Source organism: Athene noctua, chromosome 2, assembly GCF_965140245.1.
Source record: "Athene noctua chromosome 2, bAthNoc1.hap1.1, whole genome shotgun sequence".
NCBI classification, from domain to species: Eukaryota; Metazoa; Chordata; class Aves; order Strigiformes; family Strigidae; genus Athene; species Athene noctua.
This window is the reverse complement of record NC_134038.1, coordinates 5,315,568-5,328,260: the sequence shown is the minus strand read 5'-3', so window position 1 is coordinate 5,328,260 and position 12,693 is coordinate 5,315,568. Positions and strand designations below refer to the sequence as shown.

At 39.6% G+C, this 12,693-nt stretch overlaps 1 protein-coding gene across 1 annotated transcript in view; it reads right to left on the bottom strand.

Moving 5' to 3' along the window:
- The window catches only part of AGO2 (argonaute RISC catalytic component 2), a 53,604-nt gene that overhangs the window by 24,546 nt on the left and 16,365 nt on the right, over positions 1-12,693 (bottom strand). Inside the window, exons 2-3 of the mRNA XM_074897566.1 lie at positions 7,686-7,881; positions 4,279-4,399 (exon numbers count right to left, since the gene is read on the bottom strand). Coding sequence (XP_074753667.1) covers positions 4,279-4,399; positions 7,686-7,881 — 317 coding nt within the window. The remainder of the gene's footprint in view (positions 1-4,278; positions 4,400-7,685; positions 7,882-12,693) is intronic.

The window sequence follows — 12,693 nt, the reverse complement described above, 5'->3', positions numbered from 1 at the left end:
ATTTAAATATCTCAGTAATCTTTTATTTATTCCACTCTATATTTTTAAGGGCAAATGAACACACTCATGTTTGACAGAGTAAGCAAAACACAAAAAATTTCAACACAAGGTAGTTTTTAATGGGAATTTTACCATGTACTTTACTATTATGAGTAAAAAACTATAAAGCCAAATTTAATGTTTGATTTCCTACAGTTTTACCAAGTGTAATCTATCCCCAAATAAAAAAATTACTAACCTACTACCTACTAGACCCATTGCTAGATTGCAACACAGACAACAATTTTGTGGCTAAAGGAAAGGAATGTTACTGCAGGGATGTGAAAAATCATTAAGCCTGTGGAAAAATTTGAAAGCTGTCCTTAAAAAGAATAGCTCTTGTAGCTGATGTAGTCTGACTCATACAAATCAGCCTATCACTGTTTAAAAATAATAAAAATTAAACGTGACCACCTGTTTATGGGGAATTCTTAATGCTCCTTCTACTCTATAAATACAGGCAACGCTGATTATTTTATCATCTTTAGAACACACAATGTATCTTTTCTCTAAGAGCTTTTCCTTCCCAGGGATTCAGAGGAAAACATGCACAGTTTCCAGTCAAATATTTGGGTGCCTACCTCCCATGGACTAGTTCAGAAATCTCAAGCTATGGATGTAAGAAAGAGGTCTGCTTCTGCCATGTACAGTGTCAGCAGTAGTACTCCAGAGAAAGTGAAGGAGGAGGAAGGTTGTGGCCGTAGACTGTTTTTAGCCAGTAAACTGTAATTACTGTTTTTCTAATTAAAGACTGCTTAAGAAGTATGTTAAAATATATAATTTGTTCTTTAATCTTGCTAGGTGAGAAAACCTTTAAGTTTGGTTAAAATGTAATTCTAGCTCTATCACAGAAGAGTATTTTAGGGAAATACACAAGTAACAGCAGTTGAGTACAAAGCCACAATTAGAGGTGACCTGGATTTGCTGTTAGAACCTACGAGGAAAGACAAGACTATTAATATCTTCATACCTTGACAGTGTCCTGTACACTTCTTTCTTCTCAATGTGTACAAGTAAAAACTAAGAAAATATTGTTAATATTTACACATCTCATATTTGTTCTGAAAGGTCTAAAGAAATGAAGGAATTGAGGAGTGAAAATAAAAGTACAGTAAGGAAGGTATGAAAACAGGTATGATAACTATGAGAGCCTAGCAGAAAAGTATTTATATAATAGAAGTTATAAAAGAAGCGGGGTTGTCAGCAAGGACGAAAAAAGCCAACCCTAGAACAACCACTACTGACAAGAGATGAGGACAGAGTGCATTAGTTAACTTAAAGAGCAACAAGAAGGAAAAAAGTGTTGGCAATTTGGTGTCAGCCTTCTGTTCAGCATCAGTTCTTCCGCTACTGATGCACACTGCAAGGAAATCAAGGTTGTCTTCCACTTTTTTAAGGATCATCTATTAATCATTCATTCTGTGTTCATATATCCTTTCAGTATGATCCTAAATGTAATGAGATGTGCAGCAAACTTGCTACATTTGTTATGTACAGAACAGCCAAAAAAAAACCTCCAAAGAAACCTAATTAGTTATGCTGGAAGAAAAGTCCTAATACCTACAAACTTTATACTAGTTTAAACCATGCTTAAACCAATTTAGCACCATGTAAAAATCTCCCTCATTAGACTAAATTTCCCCACGTCAGATTTAAATCAGCTGAAGATTTATCTCTATTAGCTCTCTCCTCCAGGGTAATAATATTAATATATGTATGGCAGAACAACCAAAGTCCTATATCCCATGAGAAATAGGGAAAAAAATATGACTTCATTAAAAGAGAGCCTAAGTCTGAGCCACAGATTAAGCTATCTGAACCACCTTGTGCTAACCTCCACTAAAACACTCTCCTAACTGACCACCTTTTGCAAATGATCATCGCTCTGGTTAGATAATTCTGTCCCAACCAAAGTGGTTAACAAAAATCATTAAAGTCAGCTTTTTCCCAGGTGTAGATTACAATGTTCATTTGCACAGACACAAAAGAATTGAGGCATCAAAAGCATTTCCTGCTGACACACTGTCACTAGATTTCATTTTTCCCATGTATGATTTAGTATACATGGGCTTTAAAATCCAACTCAGGCGTATCCAGAGAAGGGCAACGGAGCTGGGGCAGGGTCTGGAGCACAGGTCTGCTGGGGAGCGGCTGGGGGAACTGGGGGGGTTCAGTCTGGAGAAGAGGAGGCTGAGGGGAGACCTCCTGGCCCTCTGCAACTCCCTGCCAGGAGGGGGCAGAGAGGGGGGATGAGTCTCTGGAGCCAAGGAGCCAGCGCCAGGCCCCGAGGGAATGGCCTCAAGCTGCCCAGGGCAGGGTCAGGCTGGCTCTGAGGAAGGATTTCTGTGCAGAAGGGGCTGTTGGGCGTTGGAATGGGCTGCCCAGGGCAGGGGGGAGTCCCCGGGATCCCTGGAGGGGTTGAAGAGTCGGGCTGAGCCAGCGCTGAGGGATCTGGGGGAGCTGGGAACGGTCAGTGTGAGGTTAATGGTTGGACTGGAGGAGTTTCAAGGGCTTTTCCAACCTACACGATTCTGTGAAGAGTCGAGTCCTATTCAGTCAGCAGGCATTCAGACACAGAAGGAACAGAAGGGGACCAGTTCATCTAGCTCCAAATCAGAGTAGGGCCAACTTGCATCTCACAAAAAGTCTCATTAGCTCTGAGGATTAATTTGATCCCAGTTTGTTTATCCTTCACAGAGAAACCATTTTTCATTTACCTTTACTTATTAAATGCAGAACTTCATACATGTCATAAAATATATTGTCAGTCAAGCACAACTTGGAAAGTATTATAATTATTAGGTAACTCTGTGTGCATCCAGAGGACTTGTTTAAACCCTTAGGAGACACTCATCAAGTATCATTCCACCTTTGGCAAATACTTTGCAATCTTACGTGTCAAATCTGTAGGAATTGGAATACTATATGTGAAAGCAAAAAAAAAAAAATTCTCTAATACTTTTAATTATTTCTTTTCAATTTTCCCAGATGTTACCTTATTGGTTAATGAAAAATACCTAAGACTGGAATAGAGACTGACCTTTACTGCATGACATTCACTTAAATACATTTGAGGAAAATAAAAATTACACATATGAGATCAAGAGCTTGATTCAGGTAGAATCATTAACTTTGTCAAGCACAGCACAGACATACAACATGAGACAGCAAAGGACAGCAGGACACTCTTTTACAGCACACTGCTACTGAACTTCAGAAGACCTGAGCTCTGTTCCCAGTTTTATCACATAAGCAAGTTTCTACATTTCTCTGTATTTCCCTTTGCCCCTTACATTTTACTTCTGTCCACTTAGGTCATAGTCAACTTCTACGGGATAGGACAGTCTTCCCCTGTAGCTGTGCATGCCTCACCTTGCACCCATAGCAGAAGGGTAAAATGGCCTCTGGGAACTACTCCAGTACAAACAACAAGAATGACTGTATCCTCAAGTGTTCATCTTAATGAAAAAAGCCACAGAAAATTCAATCTGATAGTAGACCACGGATACATTGGCGAAATTATTTTATAGGGTTTGTGTGTTAGCATGTTCCAACACAGTCCCTTCTACTTCACCAGTCAATGGGCACAGACGTGGGTACACTTTGCAGCTACAACCCGAGTGACCGAAGAGGTTCACTGCCCCACATACAAAGTGGGCAAACAGAACACACAAATCCTCTTCAACTGCCTCAGGGCTAAGCTAGCAGGTCTTAACCTGTGCAGTCTGACTTAATTTGGTTCTCACATCGTAAAGGATTAGGGAAGAGGTTCCATACAGGCAATGGAAGGATGGAGGAGTTTATTCCAGCTAGTGGATAGTGAGAACCAGCTTCTAGTGGGCTTTGATGAGATTAACAAGCTGACACAACAACTTGCTGTTGCCCAGAGGGGTGCTTCTGCTCCCCTCTCCCAAACTCAACCCCGCTTTCACTTTCTCCCTAGCACCGGTAAGGGCTTGTCCACTATCTTGAGCGGTTGATCCAGCTCACCAAACCAGCAGAAACCACACGAGTGGGGAGAAAAGAGAGGGAGGAAAGAAAGGATATGGAAAGGGGAGTGACCGTTTTCCTGACAACAAGCTCACACTTCTGTCTTGGCAAACCACACCCTGAGCAAAGTGGCAACAGAAGGAGACATCTATTCCAGAAATATAAAATCAGTTTCTATCAGTTATTAGAAAGGCTCTGCAAATATGACATTAAAATCTCCAATCAGGAACTTTTCTATTTAAAACTTACTTTATCTCTCCCAATGGGAAGCGGCATAGCTGTATAAAGGTTTTTTCTTCCATCAAACACTGGCTTGCGATCCCCAAAAATCTGGGTTTTAAAGTGCTGAACCATATGCTCCACTATTTCTCTGAAAATACAAAAGATTTATGTTAATTCAACTTTTTACCTTTAATGTTAAGTAGCAGATGAACACTATAATTTATGAAGACATTAGGTAAGTGAAAGGGTTGTCCAGTGCTGGGTATTAAAGGTAAGATTTGTTTGACTGATCTGAATTAAAGCAACCTTTTCACAGACTAAACTATTTTCTTAAAGCAGCTATTTTTAGCTTTTTCAGATTCCTCTTTTCTGTGATCGACTGAAAGTGTAAAGTGAAAGCTCGTGCTCTCTCAAGCCCAAAAAGAGAAATGCTTGGTATTCTCCTGGGGCTTCTGCTCTCCTGTCCTACAGCCCTTTCTGCAGAGGACCGCGGACCAAAAGCTCAGCAGCCTGAGCAGCTTTCAAGAAAAAAATCACTAGCCAAGCTTAGAGCTGTAGTGTAAGGACAATAGTTCTATGATGACAGTGATAACGCAAACTTTTTGCATCACACTGAGAATGATTTAAATGCCATTTTTTCACATATGCAACACAAATGGCATCCATCCAACAAAACTGGATATGCGCATTCCCAGAGACCCATGCGTATTAAAAATACAGATTTGTTTAAGCATAGCTGGAATTAGGTTACACGTTTGTATGAATAAGGTAACCACTCACAAAGTTCTTGTCAAACCACAGTGTTTACTCGCTGGTCATGCAAAGCAGTTCACCAGCTGATGAGAGGTCTGTTGGAATAATAAAACCCTTTGATGCCAAAGGTCTTTGGTCCAAATGTCCCAGAGAGACATCCTTCAGGCTATCTGCATCACAAGGTTGTAAAATCTGAAACCCAGCAGCAGTCTGTAGTATGCTGCCTAAAAGATCCTTAACATACAGCTTGGGGCAAAAGGGCATTAAGAAGTTAAACTGACACAGAAAGTAAACCACCGTTTCTTTAGTACCGTTCTCAACTAGCAGCTCGGAGACACTGCAGATGACTATTTGAATCACCTTGACTTGGAAAGGTAATTAACCCAGCATACAGTTAGATATTACATCAATGCAAAATTCTGAGATGAAAACTCTGAATTCGTTCAAGAAAAGAATGAAGAGTGTTTTAATTAACTATTTCTTTGCTGTGCTCCAGTGTTTTAAGACAAGATGTGACCACTGAAAGAAACTTGTCTGACCTCCTAAGAAGTATGAATAAAACTTGACCCAGTCATATCTGCCTGAGCTCTGCAATGGCTGACTGAACAATTTGGAGGGTGGGAGGAAGGAGGTATTTTTCAACCTTGAGTTAAAGATTGAGCAACGGAAAACCCATTCTCTTACTGAGCAAGTTCTCCCAATTGTGAACTGCTTTATATGAAAATGAACACTTGGACTTAATTAAGGTTTTCAAGCTTCAAACCACATTTAGCAATGGTGCTTCTCAGCTGTGGGTGGACAGATCTTAATGAAAAGTAAGTTATATTCTCCATGTGAAGTTAAAAGAAGACTTATTTACCAATTCACTAACTTCAGCCCTTTGGGACTACTATTCTACCCAGATCACCCAAGCACACCAAGAACTCAGGGCCAGCAACTGCAAGCAGAGTTCATCTTGAACCTTGTGTGAGTACTAGCTGTTCTCATGACTTAAATAAAAGGGCATCCGTGGTGCAGAACCCAACTCACACTGCCCACTCTGCCTATCTAACTATCCAAATAGATCTGGCCTTTCTGTGACACGTGAAGAATTGTAGCCAGACTGTATTAATTTGGCACAGCAGCTGTGTGTTTCCAGTCCTGCTCCAGTTCACATCTCATTAATGTGGAACTTGCATGTACTCCATACACATCCCTGCAGTGAGTGGGTCTGTAGGGTCATGGTCCAAGCTGTAGTAAGTCCTAGAATAAAACTGAAGAATGAAACTGGAACAGATGAGGGAGTAGTGTAAATGGAGATAAAATTTCTGTCTACCCTTTCAAGAGGTTCCAACATACAAAGTAACAATAAAAAACTATTTACTATAAATATACATCTGAATTATATAACCAAAATACTAGAAATGTGTAAGCCAGCTGAAAAAACCCTATCATTTAGAACTGGACTACATCTGTGTCATACACAATCCTATATACATATATATAAGCACACACAAAAATACAGGTATAAGTGTAGGACTGAAAGGTCACAGCTCACAAAAACCCAGGTGTAGGTGACTGCAGGTACATCTGTAGGGTAACGCAGGAAGGAATAAACACTCAAAAGAAAACATACACTTCATTTAAGTGACAATTAAATTCAGTTCTTAACTAGCTTAAAAATTAAATTTATAATAGATCACCACAGAAAAAAACAGGACAGCAAAGGGCAGTGACGTTGCTTTATGAAACTGCTATCATTACCAACTCTTTAGTATAACAGTGAATAATGCACTCCAGTTTATTAATTCACGTTAAGAAAACTTTGGCTTTCGGGTGTCTCTTTTGACTCCACACTTTGTTCATGTTCATGACTGCATATTCCACCCATGTGACCTTTTTTAATAAGGAAAGGTTTTGCTCTTGAATATATAAACATGCCAGTCCAATCCTCTACAGTCAAGATGTAGGTAGTTATGATGATGACACTTGTGGTTTCCAGTTAGTGCCAAGTCTTGTTCTCAAGTTTCACTTCTGGCAACACCACTCTTTTTCAAGTCAATGAGGTTGCCACACTGTGACTAATAGGGCACATATGCAAAATGCAAGACCCAATGGCTTCTATCCTTGGCCAATTGATCCATGTTTTCACCTTGCTATCTGTTTCAGGAGCATATCTTTCCCTTATATAGACTCTACTGATGAAGGCTAATTTCCTACCTAATTTAGTCCCTCCACGGTCCTCTTGCAGCAGCACAAACAAACGGGTTTTGCCTCGCCTTGTCAGTAGGGAAAGGTGGGAAAACAAGCTGATAACACTAGGTCCCTGCTGAAGGACTTGTCAGCCAATTGCACTCCAATATTTAGCCAAGCAATACTAAGAATCATATTTATCAAGTTGGCTTATACTGACCTAGCTCCACTGGAGTTAATATAGTTTATCCATCTGTCACCAGTGGCTTTGATCAGCAGCATCTTAAAGATGCTGACGAGGCACAATTAGCACTGAAATATTGGATTGGTACAGAAAGACTTGGATAAAAAAATGCCAGTTGATGAATATGCAAAGTTGGAAGCTATCAGTACAATGACTAAAGGCAGACATCCTCCAAGCCGCCCATGACAACAGGCACACGGCTCCAGCATCTTCAAAGGAAAACAAGAATGTAAATAAACTGAGAAAAAGCAAAGCACAGTCTTACCTGTTAACTCTTCTAGGGCATTTTTCTGGCTTTATATCCAACTCATAATGGTAGATATCTATTTTAGGAATGTCCATTTCAAAGAAGTTGGCCTGCAGTTTGATTGTTCTCCCAGAAGTGCCAAAATCTGGTCGAGGAGGGGGTTTAAAGGCATATCCCTGTATTGGTGGTGGCAACGGTGGAGGAGGTGCAAGCACTGAAAAACAGAGGAGGAAGCACAAATTAGCCATCAGCTACACTGAATTGACACTTAAACAAATCTACAGGCTATTTAACCCATGAAGCACAGCACATTTAAACCAGTAACTTTTAAAAAATTATCTATAAACTGAAAAAAAAGCACCTGCTATCAGGAGTCCATGAATTCTGACTGTCTTCTTCCCATGCTAGTTCACCATTTGCTGTTCTTCCTAGCCGTGATTACTGAATAAAATCTTAAAATTAGTTGCATTTTCCTATACTACAAATCAGCTTGTGGGAGTTTGAGCAGCCAAGCAGGAACTGTCAGCAAAGTGAGAACCAGATCTTCATTGGAGGGAAAAGCCTCAGTTTCAAAACAGATACCGAAGCGAAACACGTAACTACATGTATCTGAGCAAACACCTCTAAAACAGAGTTTCTACCACTTAAACCACCTTTGCAATCACAGTTGGAAGAGCTGTATGCATCTCAAGTGAATACAACACGTGCATTTCAGCTATACACACTTTGCTCTAATGACCATAGCGCACAGCTTGCCGAAGAGGGGAATACAGCACAGGAGCTGTTCCTACAGGTTGCAGCTCTCTGGAAAACACTGTGTGTTAGAATTAAACTACTGCTTTCGTTTAAAATAAACAGAACAAAGAGTCTACTGCTGTTGTACTGTATTCTTGAGCTCAAACGCTAGCCGTAAATCAGATAATGTGAAGCAGAAGCATAATAGTTGTGGTCGTTTCAGTCTAAGAAATTCCATTAAAAATCCACAGGGAAGTGTGTAAGGTACCAACTTGAGTATTCAAGACTCCTGCAGCATCAGTACTCAGGTCTTCCATCATCCAGAGCAGTAAGTAACAACTTGCAGCAAAATCTTCACACGTGAAATAACCCAGGAGGTTTCTCTTTACTTATGCAAGAATTCAGGTGTGGTTTCCTGGGATTATCAAATTCAGTCCTCTGATAGCACCACAACAATACACATCCCTTCATTAACAGATCAGTCACCACCACTTTTCCACCCTCGTTCTCCCTACTGGAAAGCTGTTCCAGAACCACCATGCTCAAATGCCCAGAAAGATCCTTCCATTTTTGTTTATTCATTGTCAGGTTATACTCACTGAACTTCAGATTAAAGTACTCCTTATTGTATTTTTAGATTTAAACCAAATTCCCATTCAATTCTTAATTCTAGACTATACTACTTCTATTAGTCTCTTCTCATAAACCAGGCTTCATTTTCATCCTTTCCAGTCATTTTTCAAGCTAATCCATTTTCAGCTCATCTTCCCTGAACAAGACCAAGTGTTATTCCACACAAGGTCCATCAGGGTCCAGCACAACTGCACTGATACTTTTGTCTCTCAGTTGGAAACGCTGAATTAATGAGCCCAGAACTGCATCTGCCTGTTGTGCCACTCGTAACAGCAGCTCCTGGCCATCCAGCGACCACTCAGTATGTGTATGTCCATCTCGGTTCCTTATGACCGATCATCTCCCAGTTCACTATTAACTGCCAGCTATGTGATTTTTCATATATCTATTTTTTAAGCCATATTTATCACTCTGCTGTTTTCTGTATGATGCTCAGGTCCTCCTTTTTCTGACAACGCCTCCTATGCCCTATGATAAAGTTTCATGTACTTATTCCGAACATTTATGCAAAGATCATTAATGAAATAACAAACAAGACCATTCCCAACCTTAGTGGCATCGTTTCCCCATTTTACCCTTCAACACTCCCCACAGCCAGTTTCCCACCCATTAGTATCTCCTTACTTATTTTTACCGTTCTACTAACCAGACTTTCAGCACCAGTTTCCCTGCATACCAGGTATTTCATCAGAATCCATAGTTTGGTTTGACATTGGGAATATGAAGGGGGAGGGGTTAGTTATTTTAGTTTTAAAAAAAAATCTTGACTTTTTTCATTTGTTCTATATTTGGGAAGCTCATTTCAGATCTTGTCTTCCAAACGTATTCTGAGGCATACACCCTTCTGATGTCATGTTACAGAATTTCAACTTGCTTTTTTCCCCCTCCCTTTTGTAAACATTTCCATTACAGTCTGTGATTCTCCAACACTAACTTCATCAATATGTTAAAGATGCTTGTTGATAAAGACTTGCATTTCCATTACCTAAAACGGCAGGTTTCCGTGACAAAAGATTATTGACTCCCTAATTTAAATACATCAACTCCTTCAGTTTTGCTTTCATTGGAAATATAGCAATTCTCATTTGAATATTAATCTATTTAAGCATCTTGTCTTTGCAGTGTCAACAACTGTACTGAGAAATGAAGCAAGCAAAGTATCTTCTTACTTTTCACACAGTAGCTCTAGACTCTTATCTATAACCCCGTCCTGACCACAAGAAGCCCATCTGCCTCAGCATCGGACCCTTTCTATTTACATTCCTGAAGGCAAGGCAAAATACTTAGCTGAATAATTCCCCCTCAGCCTTTGGCAATTTCGTTTTTTTTTAATTCCTGCACATCTCAACTTCCAAGATATGGATTTGTCATCTTTTCCCAACACTTACAGGACCTCTGCTTACATCAAATATTTTTCTGAAGGTGATTAACTGACTCGGGTGGCCCCCGCAGTCACCATATCCCCTTGATTGGTATGACAAATTCACAAAGTTTCTGTGTCATTAAGTGGAAAGAAAGAACCCTCTGCTGTGGGTATGACAACTAACAAAGTTATTTATAGCATTATCACTACAGCTGGAAAGTAACACAAAAAAATACTCACAAATATTTATACTTGCAATATGACAAAGGTTTCTATTATCCACCTCCAAATCAGATCAGGTGGATGTCCACCAAGCACCTACCCTCTACTCCACCAGAATCTTATTTACCATTTTCCAAAAGAAATCTGGCTCCCACCTATGATTTCAGCCATTCTGTTACTTAATGTTTTACAGCTCATCACTGCACATATTTTTACTTCCATCTTTCCATAACAGAATGTTCCCATTTGAAAACCATGTCCTAGTCATCAACGTCGTTCTATGATTTTCTTGTGTCATTCCATGATCCCCATAGCACCACTCATTCAAAAATATCTTCATTTTCTGCCCAGGTTCCTGGCATTTGTATTTTAACATTTCTGTTTCTTGTTAACCACACTCTGAATTCTAGCTGCATTATGTATTGCCTTACCACTATTACCTGGTCAACTATTGTCTTATCAATATTAAGCATTTTCCTTCTCTTTGCTGTTTATTTTTATGTCTTCTAACACTTCTGTATCTACTGCTACATCCTAATTCCCCTGCCCTTTCTTCTGTGCCAGATTTGGTACATAATAATTTTCAGAAAAGAAAAGAAAATGCTTACAAGACTTGGAAGAGGGGGACCCCCCCTCCCAAGCTATTTATGCTGAAAAATTAAGTAATTTTATAATTAATAAACCTTCCTCCCACCACATACTTCTCACAGGGGCACAATGAAGCCATACTATAAGTGTTCAGGGATCAACATGATCACACATTACTCACCAAGGTCATTACATTCCTCCACTGTAGTTTTAGTGACAAACAGTAAAAAAAAGTGAGGGCCTATATAAAGTTTTGAGAATAACATGAAATGGTGAAGCACAGACTCCTGGGGAAATACGTGATCACAGTTTTACAACCTGCACAACTGATGAAGAAAAAAAAAAAAAAGAACCAAGTTGTTCAGAAAGGACTACTACCACCCTGTATTTTCATTTTAAATTTTTTCGGTGATTCTTTTCACAATCCAATTAAAAAATAAAAACGGAAGCTATTTTGGGCTCAACTCCCTAGGCAAACTTATTTAGGGTAGAGTGTTGCTTCAAGGAGATAAGTACTGTTTATTACACAGCAGCACTGACCCGATAAGCAGTCAGCCTGTATTTCTGACGCGTAAAACAGATCCATATGCATTAACTATAGAACTGAGGGATCTGAATTGAACTTCAAGGGAAAAAACTAATATTACAACCGTTGGTCCAAATGCACTTTCTGGGCTACTGCCTCTAATTAAGAATGCAAAAATCAAACTATCTTGTACAAAACATATTACAGTGACCAGCCATGAACTGTGGAGTCACAAAATACTGAGTTTGATGATGACAGAACAGGGTAGAGTCTTACTACTCTCTTCTAGCAAAGAAAAAAACATGACCCTCGATCATAAAACACAATTGCTACATTCAAAGTGATTCAGCTGCCCCAAAATCTTGTTGAAGCACTCTCATCACTCACTCTTAAACGAATCAGACACTGGAACAATACAAAAAGGCTTTTCTTAGCACAAAGGTTCCTACTAAGGAGGTTTTGCAGCATGGTGAGGCGTGTTACAGAGGACACTGCTGGACGCCGGAGCTCCAGGTGATGCCCTGCCCAAGGAAACCTGCCAAAATTCATACACCTACGCACATTACTTGCTCCATTCCTATTTTCCAGAGACCCCTTCACGAACACAGATGCTGTTTTCTGAGAGACAGTATTTCAAAGTGTTGGAAAATCTACATGCATACCTGGATTTTACTTTTAAAGCGCTGTCAAGGGAAGAATGAATTAGAAGAAAGATGAAAGACTAATAAACTGGAGCATCCATGTGATAAGTATCAGAAGCTCCTCACTCATTTGCTAGATGATAATATGAATAATGAGAACATTTCAGCCTTGATATGACGATTGAGACCATCCAAAACCCCATTTTAAAGATGTTAATTAAGGTAAACTGGGTACTGAGTAATGAGGTGCCAGTATAGTGTCTTTAGGCTTATTTTTATCATGAAAAAACCCCAGACTTCCTATTATAATTCATCCAA